The 14,373-nt window shown below is 35.6% G+C and overlaps 1 protein-coding gene across 10 annotated transcripts in view; it reads left to right on the top strand.

The window, feature by feature from the left end:
- Nucleotides 1-14,373, top strand: part of ZNF236 (zinc finger protein 236) — a 240,519-nt gene that overhangs the window by 195,712 nt on the left and 30,434 nt on the right. For all 10 annotated transcript variants that reach the window (XM_007487804.3, XM_056823559.1, XM_007487802.3 and 7 more), the window contains one exon: nt 12,274-12,405. In XM_007487804.3, coding sequence (XP_007487866.1) covers nt 12,274-12,405 — 132 coding nt within the window. The remainder of the gene's footprint in view (nt 1-12,273; nt 12,406-14,373) is intronic.

Here is a 14,373-nt window from a genome sequence, read left to right as displayed (position 1 = left end):
TCACCCTAAATCTAGATGATATGTTTACCAAGGGCAGAGAAGGCTTATGCTTTATAATGCTTCAGGGAGAGTGTTCTTGTTTATAGATAAAGGAGGTGGTCCCCACCCTACCTTAAAGAAAAGACAAGTTCCATTTAGATGCCTTGAGACTTAACATGGAAGTAACCTCACCTCGAGGGGGTATGGAGTTTGGAAAAGGAATGATTTTATATACTGTAACATGAAATATTCTAGAGGCTGTATTTTAAGTTTTAAAATACTAATTTATTAATCTTCTGCTCAAGAAAAATCTTAACTAGCCAGTGGACTCCCTCAGTCTGAACAGATGCTAAAGAATTCAAGCAAGGCAGAAGGTGGAGGCCCAAGAGAGAAAGCAAGATGTAAGCATGAGCAGCCAGGCTGGGCCAGAGAGAAAGCAGAGGATTAAGTACAGCTAGGCAGGAGAGCTGGACTAGACAGAGGGGCCAAAGTGATCAGGTAGACAAAAGAGCTGGACCAGATAGAAGGGCCAAAGTATTCAGGTAGGCAGGCAGGAGAGCTAGGCAAGCCAAAAAGACCTGGTGAGCCAAGCACATACATATACATATACATATACATATACATATACATATACATATACATATACATATACATATACATATACATATACATATACATGTGCATGTGCATGTGCATGTGCATGTGCATGTGTGTGCATGCATGTATACATATACATGCATATATACATACATGTATATATGCATATATCTATATATATATCTTCTGATGCCATCACTTAGTTCCTCCCCAGCACATCTCTGGTTGGAGAATAGTCACACAAGAAGTAGAATCAGAGACTGGAACTCTTTCATCACAAGAAGGCAAGTATCCCAAAGACTGGCTGCCAGAGTGGCATCTTACACTTTACCACTATGGAAGCTAGAATTGATTTCATCACCCAAAAAATTGCTCGTTTATAGATAAATAAGGAGCAAATTTCCACCCTACAAGTATAAAATCTAGACAAAAGAAGGGAGGACCCTAGTTTCATAGCCTAGGAAAGACCTGTTTCATAGTTTTAAATTCAAATTGTTCTTGGGGGCTCACAGGGGAGCCATTTCTCAAAAAATATCCCAATTCAATATTAATTTTCCATAATGGAAATATTGCTAATAATGCAATTCAACGTGAATTTTCCCTCCAAGAATGCCTTCATATGAAAATCAAGAAGAAAAAGTTCCTGAAAAGGTAAAAGAGATCTTGAATCATGTCAAGAGACTGGATAAGAGAATGTCACAGAGGAAAAAGGGAAGGAAGGATCTCTAAACACTTGAATGTAAGAAATGAATACTATTCTTCCTGAAGAAGTGGTGATGCTATAAATGTACAGTTACTGTCAGAAGAAGAGATAAGTAGTGTCAGCTCTTAAAAACCCAGTATCACTCTTCAATAGTGATAACTGATATTTCCTTCCTGGATTGTACCAAGAAGTTGTTTGCTAAACTTGTAACAGAAGAGAGCTCTGCTGTCCTCTCAGGACATTTGTATCTAGGATATGATAAGGAATGAGAAATTGTCAAAATGGACAACTGCTACCTACTTGTAGTGATTCAAATGGGCACAAATGATATTTCCTGAAGGAATCTTGATGCATTACTAAAGATTACAAATCCTTGGACAAAAAATAGAAGGTGATAGGGCTCCAATTGTTTTTATACTACTGTTGTTTTTTTTTAGACCCTTGCCTTCTGTCTTGGAGTCAATACTGTGTATTGGCTCCAAGGCAGAAGAGTGGTAAGGGCTAGGCAATGGGGGTCAAGTGACTTACCCAGGGTCACACAGCTAGGAAGTGGCTGAGGCCAGATTTGAACCTAGGACCTCCCATCTCTAGGCCTGGTTCTCAATCCACTGAGCTACCCAGCTGCCCCCTGATAATACTGTTTTTTATTGAAGGCAATAGACACAGAAGAATATAGACAGGAACTATATACAAAATAAAGAGGAGGTAATTTGGGGAAGGGATTAATAGAGAAGGGTCAGAAATAGCTTTATGTAGAAAGTGGAATTTGAACTAGCCTTTGGGAAATTAACAGCTACTTTTGAAGATAGCATATATATGAATGGAATTCTATTTCTGAACTGATTTTCTATTAAAACATATGAATGGCATGCTCTTGACCTGGAAATTGGTATAATAAACAAGAGCTTGAAATCTTTAAAATATGGCTTTAAATTATAGAGAAATCATGAGGAAGAAATGCTAGTTACAGTATAAATGAGCTTACATTGCAGGAAGAAAAACATCATTGAAGTATCTAGAATTTCACACAAGAACTATTTTGTTTTGGGGTTTGTTTCTTCAATCGAGTACTTGCATTTACTAAGTGCTAACTCTATTAGGTACCATGCTGAGCACTGGTGATACAAAACAATAATGAAACAATCCCTGCCCTCTAGAGCATACAACATGAATATATATGTATATATGTGTCTATGTAAGTATATACAAAATAAATATAAAGTAGTGTGGGGAAGGGATTAGCAGCTAGGGAAGAGTCAGAAAAAGTTTCATATAGGAGATGGGATTTGAACTAAATTTTGAAGTTTAGAAATTTTACGAGAAAAGAAAGGGGAATGCATTCAAGACTAGGGGACCAGTCCATACAAAACAGACATATTGTTGTGTGCAGAATAATACTATGAACATCATTTTGGATAGACTATAGAGTGATAGGGAAATAATGCTGTCAAGGTAGGTTGGAGCAAGATTATATAGAGTATTATAGGCAAACAGAAATGTATGTTTGATCTTATCACTAGTATGTTGTCACTGAAGCTGAGTTAGTAACATGGTCACATCTATTCTTTAGAAAAATCACTTTGGCAGCTTTGTGGATAATGGATTGGAAAAGACAGAGACTTTGGACAGGGAAAATAATCAGGAGTCTAAGATTTAATAAAGGCTTGAAAAGAATAGAGGCATGTGAGCAGAAAAAGGAAGCATATACAAGAAATAGAAAGAAGAAAAGATTTGGCATTTATTGAATTTGTGAGGTGAGGTAAAATTAAGACCTCAGATAATCCCTCTGAGGCTACAGATTTTGGTAATTAATGATGATAGTGCTTTTGACAGAAATAAGTAGGTTTAGAAACGAAATCAGCTTGTGGGGAAGAGATTCTATTATGAACTTGTTGAGTTTGAAATTACCAATAGGATATTCATTTTAAAATGTCCAATAGGCATTATCTAATGATGATATTGTCCAGAAGAAGAAGAGAACTAGGAATGGATCTAGGAGTTATCTACGTGAAGTTCATAAAACTCATAGAAGCTAGTTAGATTGCTGGAGTCTAGGAAAAAAAGGAGGAACCAGGACAGATCATTGGAGTGCAGGTGCAAAAAAAGAAACTAAGGAGTATTCAGAGAGAAGGTGGAGAAGAATTGGAAGAGGTCAGTGTCATGAAAATTTAGAAAACATGATAAAGAGTGGAAAGATTGTTCACCTGTGTTAGTTATAATAGGCAGGTCAAGAAGGATTGAGGAAAGGTCACTGTGTTTAACAGTTAAAAGATCATTGATGACTTTAAATAGAACAATATCAATTGAATTAATGGTATTGGAAGCTAGAATGCAAAAGATTTAGAAGCAAGTGAAAGGAAAGTGGAGGTAATGAAAAGTGACAACTTTTTATATGAATTTTTTTTTTCCTTTCTGAGAGTTCTTGGCCACTATAATGTATTGGGTGATTGTCAACTTCATTTCTTTGGACACTGTGGTGTTCCATGATTGGTATCCATATTATCACAAGAAAAGTATTGGTGTAACAATGATGGATTATTGTGTTAGGATTATAAAAGACGTTTGTAACTTCCCAAAGAGAATTCAGTTTTCTCTCTTCCTTATCAGTCAGACAGTCAGTAAACATTTATTAAGCACCTATGTGTTGGGCACTCTACTAAGTGCTGGGGATAGAAAGTCAAAAGCCAATGCCTACTTTCCTCCCCTGCCATTTATATAGATATTTTATTTTACCAATATATGGAATAATAATATTCCACATGAGTTTTCTGAAGTTAAATGATCCAAATTGTCTCCCTCCCTCCCTTTTGCCTCCCCTTCCTGGAGATGGTAAGCAATTTGATCTGGGTTTTATATGTATTATCATGAAAAACTTATTTCCAGACTCCATATTCAGATTCCAACAGTTCTTTCTCTGGAGCATCCTTTGTCATAAGTCTTTCAGAATTGTCCCAGATAATTGTATTGCTGAGAGTAGCTAAGTCTTTCTACAGTTGATCATTCCACAATACTGCTATTATTGTATACCTAATATATATGACAGTTTGTTCAGCCATTTCTTATGTTGATGGACAATTCCCATAATTTCCAATTCTTTGCCACTACAAAAAGGGCTGCTATCAGTATTTTTGTACAAGTAGGTACTTTTACCATTTTTCTGATATCTTTGGGATACAGACATAGTAGTGGTATTACTGGATCAAAGGATATGCATGGTTTTATAGCCCTTTAGACATAGTTCCAAATTGCCCTCCAGAATAGTTGGATCAGTTCACAACTCCACCAACAATTTGTACCAATTTTGTCACCTCCCCTTCAACATTTATCACTTTACTGCCATATTGGCTAATCTGATAGGTGTGAGATGGTACTTCATAGTTGTTTTAATTTGATTCCTCTAATCAAGAGTAGTTTGGAGCATTTTTATATGATCATTGATAACTGATTTCTTCATCTGAAAACTGCTTATTTGTATCCTTTGATTATTTCTCAATTGGGGAATGGCTTATATTCTTAAAAGTCTAAATTAGTTCTCTATATTTTTGAGAAATAAGACATTTATCAGAGTAATTTGTTTTAAAAATTTCCCCCCAGTTGTTTCCCTTCTAATTTTGGTTACATTGGTTTTATTTGTACAAAAACTTTGAAGTTTAATGTAGTAAAAAATATTCATTTTGTATCCTATAATAATTCTCTGTTTTTTAGTTTAGTAGTTCTTATTTTAAATCTTATTAATTTCTCCTTTGATTTTTAGTATTCCCCATTTAGTTTTTAATTGAGATAATGAAATTATTTATTTCTATAATTTGTTCTTTGACCACTCACCCCTTTTGAAGAATTAGATTATTTAGTTTCCAATTGATTTTTAATTTGTCTTTTCATGGATTCTTATTGATTAGAATTTTTATTGTATTGTGATCTGAGAAACATGCATTTCTCATTTCTTCTTTTTTGTATTTGGTTGTGAAGTTTTTATGCCTTAATGCATGGTCAATTTGTGTGTAAGTACCATGTACTAAAAAAGAAGGTATATTCCTTTTTATCCCCATTCTATTTTCTCCAGAGATCTTTTAAACTTTTAACTTTTCTAAATTTTCATTTATTTCCTTTATTTCTTTTATGCTTATTTTTTAGTTAGATTTATCTGGTTCTGAGAGGGAAAAGGTTCGGGTCTCCCACTAGTATAGTTTTACTTTCTGTTTCTTCCTAAAGTAAATTTAATTTCTCATTTAAAAATTTAGAGGCTATACCATTTGGTGCATATATGTTTAGTACTGATATTACTTCATTGTCTATCATACCCTATATCAGATAGATACAATTTTCTTCTCTCTTTTAATTACATCCATTTTTGCTTTAGCTTTGTCTGATATCAGATGTCTGCTACTCCTGATACTTTTACTTCAGCTGTCGCTTAATAGATTCTGCTCTGTCACCTTGCCTTCACTCTGTATATGTCTTCCTGTCTCAAATCTGTTTCTTATAATCACCACAATGTAGGATTCTAGTTTTTAATATATTTTGCTATCCACTTCCATATTATGGGTGAGTTTTTCCCATTCACATTAATAGTTATGATTACTATTTGTGTGTTTCCCTCCATCTTATTTCCCCCTTTTTATCTAGCCCTTTTTCTCTTCTTTCCCTTTGTTCATCCTCACAAGTGTTTGGCCTTTAATCACCACTCCCAACACAGTTCCCATCTCTTTTATTACTCGCTTCCCCATGCCCTCATCTTATTACCCTCTTCTCTATAGGGTAAAATAGTTGTCATTGGGGGATTTATTGATTGGTGGTTTCTTTCAGTTTCTATTTTATTCTCTTGTTCAAGAATATCATGGCAATTTTCTTTGATAATTTCTTGTAATATGATGTGTAAGCTTTTTTTTTTTTTTGATGATGGCTTTCAGATAGTCCCATAATCCTTAAATTGTCTCTCCTGGATCTATTTTCAATGTCAGTTTGTATTTTTTTTTATTAGATATTTCATATTTTCTTCTATTTTTTTTCTTCCCTTGATTTTGCTTTAGTTTCCTCATGTCTCATGAAGTCACTAACTTCTATTTGTCATAGTCTATTATTTTTAGGAATGATTTTCTTCTGTGAACTTTTGAACTTCCTTTTTAATTTGGTCAGTTCTACTTTTTATGAAACTTTTCTTCATTTGATTTTTGTGCCTCTTTTTCCATTTGGTCAGTTTTTCACTTTAAGCTGTTATTTTCTTTTTGTTTTATTTCTCTTCTCCATTTTTCTTCTGCTTCTCTTATTTGATTTTTGAGCTCATTCAGTACCTGAAACCAATTCTCATTTTTCTTTGTTTGAGTATGGCTGCTTCTTACTGCCACCCTTGTCTCCATAATAATTTTCTTTGGTTAGATTTTTTTTATCCCATGTTTGTTCATTTCCTCAGAGGTCGGAGGTAGGGGGATTTGGAACTTAACTTTTATCTTAAATGTGGCTTTGTTCTTAGGGTAAATGGTGCCCTCTCTTAAATCAGTTTTCCTTGCTGCTACCCTCATCTCTTGTTCTAGTTTTCTCTAAGTTTCAATTCTTCCATGGTGATATGATAGCCTATGGGCTGGGAGCTCTGAAAGACACCTCCCAGTACTGATTTACTGTCCTCTAAGGACTACTGATGACTTGCAGGGCTCAGAGCAATGTTACTGTGAGATACCTTGTGCCAGAGATCAGGGCCTCACCTCAAGGCTGGGCAGGGACTCTGGGCCTCACTCTAGTCTTATACCAATCCAGTGCACTATGGATAATCCAGTGCATTTTGGACTGCCCTACAGTGGAACTTGGATCTTCATTGTGATCTTGGGGCTTTGGAACTCCACTTAGGCTTGAACTAGCCAAGAGCTATCGACTACCTTGTACTGGGACTTGGGTCCTCTCTGCAGGCTTATGCTAGTGCTTGGAACTTCACGGGCTGTGCTGTTGGAATAGGTAGGATCTTGGGGTCTCAAAATTGGATTGTGCCCAGAACCTGGAGCAGTAGATAGAGGAGTGGGCAGCTTGTACTCTTTAATGTATGGCTTTGCTTCGGACTGTTTCCAGCTGCCCTCCCTTCACACCCCAGTGAAGTAGATCCTCTCTGCCTACCTTCAAAGTTGTTTTCTGTAAAAGAGTTAATTGACTCCATTCTCTTGTTGGTTCTGTCACTCTGGAATTCATTTTGAGGTATTTTAAGGTTGGTTTGAGAAGATTCTAAAAGCAATTACAACTTTCTATGCTACTCTGTCACTTTGGCTCTACCTCTTCTGATGCCTACTTTTAAGACACAATCTAGTGGCTGATATAATATACAAAAAGTAGGTACAGCAAGGTATATGAAGGATAAATGGGAAATAATCAACAAGAGAATGAGGAAGATCAAAGAAGGCTTCCTGGGGGATACCATAGGTCTTATAAGGTTCCTAATAGAATTTCTCTACAATTTTATTCCCAGAACCAACATTGGTAAATAGGCTGCAATTATTATTACTGTCATCCTTTCACAAATGCTTATCATTATGACTGATTTGGATGGCTGGTTGTCCTTTGTAATTGAAGAGGAACAAAATGACATAATTACGAGATTAATTTATGACGTGTCATATGTGACTGATCAGACTTGGAAGCTTGGAAGGCTCTATCCCAAGTTGGGCACAAATAGTCTATAAAAACATTGGAGATATCTCTAAATTTTCACATCTTACATTTCTTTTTTAAGCTACTGTAATTCTGTTTTGCTCAGAGAGCTCAGTTTCTCATTTAATGCATGCAAGCTATGCTGAACAGTCCTGTATTAGTATCTTCCATTTCTCCCAATCAGTACCAATGTTCTTCAGAGAGACCTTAAGAAATGGTCTTGTATCACTTCTTCCAACCCCCATGTGAGCACTTGCCTTGTGAATTCTCCATAAAGTAGTCTTTTAGACATATGTAAAGTTTAGCATTCTAACAGTGTGGCCAGCCTATCAGAATTATACTCTCTGCAGTAAAGTGTGCATACTTGGTAGTTCAGCTTGAGAAAAGACCTCATTGTCTGGTACCTCACCTTACCAGGTGATCTTCAGAATCTTCCTAAAACAATTCAAATGGAAGACATGACTCTGGTATACTGTCCAGGTTTCACAGGCATACAGCAATGAGGTCAACATAACAGCTCTGTAGAACTTCAGTTTGGTAGGCAACCTAATACCTCTTCTTTCCTACACTTACTTTGGAATTTCTCAATACAGAATTCCAAATATCTCAGGAAATAGTGTTTCTTACTTCTTTTAGGTCTACCATAAACCCACTCTGTCAGCTCCTTTTTTTGCTTCTCCAAGAAAAATCTGGAGGCAGTCCTTCCAATTTCATTTATAACAAGAATTCAAGATTACTGTGATTCAACTACCTTAACAGTATGTTTCTTCATTAGTCTTTGGACAAAGATAATCTTATTTAGATTACCAGTAGAGAAATCAGTCAATATTATTACTTGCCTGCTATGTACCAGACACTGCTATAATAGTCTTTGCTCTCTAAGAACTCACAGTCTAATGGCAAGCAGTTGGAGGAGGGATAATATACTAATGAATGTATACATTCATACAGGATAAATAGGAAATAAATGGGAAGTCACTAGAATTAAGAGGGATTGGGTAAGGCTTCTTCTAAAATAAAGAGATTTTAAGTTGAGACTTAAAGGAAGCCGGAGAAGCCATTAGGCAGACTTAAGGAGGAAGGATATTCCAGGTTTGGAGTTGGGGGCAGGGGGCAGCCAAGAACAATGCTAGGAACCAAGAGATGGAATGTCTATGGCACTAGATTGAAGAATATGTGGCAAGAAGTAAGATGTAAGAAAACTGGGAAGGTAGAAGAGGTCTAGGTTATGAGAGACTTTGAATGGCGAACAAAATTTTGTATTTGATCCTGGAGGCCGTAGGGAACTAATGGGGTTTATGGAGTTGAGGGAGGAGGGAAAACAGGAATTAATTTGATTTGTGTTTTAGGAAAAATCACTTTGGTGGCTCAGTGGAGGGTGAATTGCAATGAGAAAATTATGGCAGGTAGAGACCCTTCATTGCAATAATATAAGGTAATGAGGACCTGCTTCAGAGTGGTTGCAGTATCAGAGGAGAGAAGAGAAGAGGGTGTATTCAAAAGATTATAAAGGTGAAATCGGCATACCTTGGTAACAGATTGGATATTGGGATCATAGGGTGAAAGATAGTGAAGAATTGAAGATGAACTCCCAGGTTAGGGGTTTGAGAGGATGGTGTTGCCCTTTAAGGTAATAGAGTAGGTAGGAGTGGGGTGGTGTTTAGGAAAAAAGGGTAATGAGTTCTGTTTTGGACATGTTGAGTTTAAGATGTCTACTGGACATCTAGATTGAGATATCTAAAAGGCAATTGGAGATGTAAGATTGGAGCTCAGCAGAGAGGTTGAACAAGATCGATAGTTTTGAGAATTTTTGGCACAGATATAGAAATTCCATGGGAGCTGATGAGATCACCAAATAAAGGGAGAAATGGGGGGCAGAATCCTGAGGAACACTAATGATTAGAGACATGAATTGAATGAGCCTAGAAAGGGGTGACTAGATAGGTAGGTAAAGAATGAGAAGAAATTGGTTTCCTAAAAAATCTAGAGAGAAGAAGGAATCAAGGAGAATAGGGTGTTCAACAGTGTAAATTTCAGGATCCTTGAATGTGGTCATGGTGGTACATTATTAAAGTTTATTAATAGTCTAAAAATAGTGTGATTCTTGCTACCCTCCAGTCCCTTTCCCAACATCATCACCTCAGAAACAGAAGGCATATTTACATAGTGCCAAAGGCCTTTTTTTTTTTAGACTTTATTTCATGGCTGGCCATAGCCAAAAATATTTATAATCAGTTGACCAGCATGTTGGTGATGTGCTTTTTCATAATTTGCTAGGAGTGGTCCTTGAAAAACAGATTGTACCTATTACTAGGGCCATATCCCAAGACTTTCAGCAAAGGTAATATATGCTAAAACTTATACATCACTGGAATAACCATTGAGAACTCAGGATTGCCTTTATCTTATGACTGTATTGTCCCTGGCTATTCCCCATACTTGGAATTCTCTCCCTTTATTTCTCTCCTGGTTTCTCTGAAGTTACAGATTAATGTTAGTGCCTTCCCTTTGTTATTATCTCTAATTTATCTTGTATATCTTTTTTGTAAATAGTTCTTTACTTGTTCTCTCCCCTGTTAGATTCCTTGTGGGCAATTTTTTTGGGGGGGCCTTTCCTGGTCTCTTCTACCCTTGGCATAGTGCCTGGTACATAGCAGGGACTTAACAAATGGCTAACATCATTATGAGAATTACCTTGTGGAGGATTTCAAGAATAGAAATATAAAATAATATTTAAAATAAGATAGTGACCGTCCAGTGGAGGTGACAGCATTGAAACAACAATGTACAATCTAAGGAAGTAACTAAGATTAAAGACTGAAAAGATTCTGGCAAAAGATGAGATTTTTTTGGGGGGGGGGGTTAAGATGGGATTTTAGATGAGAATTGAAGGCAGCCAGAAGGGGTAGATAAAAAGAGATAGACTTTAAGGTATGGGAGAATATTAGCAAAAATGCACATTGTAAGTGCCAAATAAATGCTCATGAATTGATAGGCATTGTACTCATTGCTAGAGATACAAATACAAAACAAGAAAATCTCCGCCCTTAAGAAACTTATATATACCCCAAAAAGTGAGAGAACATAGAGGAAAGTGGTGACTACAGAAAGGAATTGTTACCTGGAAGCTACAGCATCAATAGTAATTACTGTTCTCAGACCAAGGAGTAAAGTTTGGGGGTGATTTAGGAGAAGTCACTTTTAAAACCATGAAAAGACATTGGCCTTCTGGAAGAATGGTCCAGGGCCTGTAAGAAATTGGGGGGGGGGCAATTCAACTTGAAACTACTGTCCGATTTTTTTTTAAAGGAATAAGACATTATTAAATGTTATTTAGCTATATGTGTTTATCCTTCCTACATAGTAAATTTACTGGAAAGTTATATTACTACATTGCACCTTTTTCATGAAATGTTCTAGCTTTATTAGGATGAAATTATACTTTAAAATAAACAAGTAATTTGTTGATGCTTTGGAAATTACAATGGCTATTCTAGTATTTGCCTATTATAGGTCTATCTTTTTCTAAAATAGGTTTATTAGTATTTTCTTTTCTTGAAGAACTATTCTTATCCTCATTTTGTGTTTGTATTGTTATTCCTACTGTGTTTACACAAGTAAATTATCTAGAGTCACACATCTAGTAAGTATTTGAACACAGAGTTCAATACAGGCTTTCCTGAATTCAAATTCATCACTCTTTCCATTGTGTCTCTGTAGTTATGTGTATAGAAATATGTAGTGTTCTCCTTCATTGCATTTTCCTGTTTCAAACAAGAAATTCCTGCTTCTAAATTTGAAAAGTTATTACCTCTAGGCTAGCAACTGGAAATGTGTATCTATATTGCTATCTTCTTTTTGTGCTTCTAATTTCACATTATACTTGTGATTTTCTTCTCATTGCCTATTATCTGAGTTCTGAAGTATATGTTATTTTTCCATTCCAAACTCCATGTTCCTCAAAACCATTTCTCATTTCCACTTCCCTCACATTATGCTTGTTGCTTTTCAAGATGAAATGACTTTGAGTAAGGGACATTAAAAGTTCTAGGACTTAAATTCTATAGTATAATAGCATTTTGAGGTAGATTTAGTGATTTTAACTCCATTTGATCAGCTTTGCTCTTTATAATTAATGTCACTTTCATTTTGTAATAGTTTGCCATTTTGCAAAGAAATTTATTCGTCTTGAATTTTTAAAGCATAAATCATGAGCTTCCAAGGTCCTGTCTAGTTATAAAACTGTGATACTATTCTTATAAAATGTAATTCACCTTTAATGTGTATAATATCTTTAAAATTATTGTTTGCTTTGATAATTGTTTGCAACTCATAAAATCATATATTTTTTTTTCTTTTATTAGGCTCAGCAGTTCCCAGCTTTACTGACAGATTCTTCTCTTTCTGGACAAAGTGGGACAGGCTCACAGCAAGTAATACTAGTGAGCCACACACCACATTCAACTTCAGGCAATTCTGATGAACTTACCTATCAGGTACAGCATACTGTTATATATATAACAGTTCTTATTTTTCTGAATATTTTAGAGTCAGTAAAATTAATTTAATCCTCAAGTATTTATTAAGTGTCAGCTAAGCATTGGAAATTAAAAGAAAAGCCCAAAGCAGTCTCTTTTCTCAAGGATCTCATTCTAAAGAGAGAAAGAACATGAAATTTCCAAACAAAATATATACAGAATAAATTGAGAATCATATAAAAGGGAAGAAATTAAGATGAAAAAGACTGATAAAGACTTCTTTCAGAAGGTGGGACATTAAATATAGGAATAAAAATGAAAAAGAAAGTCCCAAGAAGTGGGAATAGCTACTGAAAATGCACAAAATAAGAAAATGGATTACCTTTTTCAAGGAACAGCAAAGATAAGGACATTGCCATTGGATTGTATAGTGGAAGAGAGGGAGGTGTGAGAAGACTGGAAATATAGGAAGGAGCCAGTTTTGAAGGGCTTTAAAAGTCAAACAACACAATTTGATATTTAATCCTGGTATTAATAGTTTAATAATAATTTACTAATTGTGGTAACATTGTCAGACATAGGTGTTCAGGAAGATCATTTTGACAGCTGAGTTAGTTTAGAATAGACTGGAATGTGGAGAAAATGAGCAGAGATATCAATCAACACACTATTGTAATAGACCAAATAGCATTAAAAGTGTCAAGAGGATCAAGAAGGATGAGAAAAATCCATTTGATCTGACAATTGAGCTTTTTGGTAACTTTGGAGAGAGCAGTTTCAGTTGAATGATGAGATCAGAAGCCAGACTGCAGAGTTAAGAAAAGAATCAGAATGGCAGTTGAGATACTGTTTATAGACTGCCTTCTCAAAGAGTTTTGTTCCCAAAAGGAGGAGATGGAGAAACAGATAGCTAGTGAAGAATGGGTAGATCAAGTGAGGCTTTCTTTTTGAGCATGAGAGAGATGTGAATATATTTGTAGGCAGCAGGTAGGTAGACAGTAGAAAGGCAAAGATTGAAGGTCAGTAAGAGTAGGAATGACAGAGGCAATCAGCTAGGGAAGATGAGGATGGAATCACTTGTAAACATAGAAGGATTTGTCTGGGCCCCATATATTTTTTTAAAAGTGGAATATGAGGCAAGATTCTGGAGGGGAGGGAGTGGGAATAATGGGTGACTGCCATAAGGAAGAGCAGAGGGGGAGGGGAGATTAGGAAAAGTTTGAGAGATTACAGAGATGTTTAATTTTTTAATTTATCATGCATTGTTTTATTCATTATTAAATGCATTATTATTAAATTAATTAATTTATCAAAGTAAAAAGATTGATAATGTTCATGTGTTCCCCCACCACCACCCCACCCCACCCCAATTAACTGGTACCCATTGTTTTCCAGTTTGGGACTGTCATAAAAAAAGCTGCTATAAATACAAGGCTTTTATTTCTGCCTTTGAATATGCTCAGCAGTGGAATCCAGTGGTCATAGGGTTTGAGCAGTTTAGTGACTTTCATTGTTTAATTCCAAATTGTCTTCCAGAGCAGGTGAACCAATACACAGCTCCCCTAGAAGTGAATAGATGTTTCTTCCAGTCAGTCAGTTAAACATTTACTAAATCCCAACTATATTCCAGACATTATGCTAAGAGTTAAGAGATTCAAAGGAAGGTAACCCTGAAAGAACTCACAGTTTAGTGATAGGAAGCAACATGCAGATAACCACATACAAACAAGTTATTTATAGATTAACATGCTATAACCCTTGCGGTATTTCATACTTTCTCTACTTTTTTTCCATCTTTGCCGATTGACTGAGTGTTAGAAAAAAATCTTAACATTATTTTAATTTGCATTTCTTTATTTTAGTGATTTTGGGAACTCTTTTCTACAGTTATTGATAGTTTCCAGTTCTTATTTTAAACTTTTTTTTCTATCTGTTGGGAAATGGCTCCTGATCTTACATTTACCTCAGTTCCCAATATATATCTTA

The sequence above is a fragment of the Monodelphis domestica genome, chromosome 3 (assembly GCF_027887165.1).
Source record: "Monodelphis domestica isolate mMonDom1 chromosome 3, mMonDom1.pri, whole genome shotgun sequence".
Classification (NCBI taxonomy): Eukaryota; Metazoa; Chordata; class Mammalia; order Didelphimorphia; family Didelphidae; genus Monodelphis; species Monodelphis domestica.
Note: the sequence above shows the minus strand (reverse complement) of the source record. Positions and strands in the feature narration are given on the sequence as shown.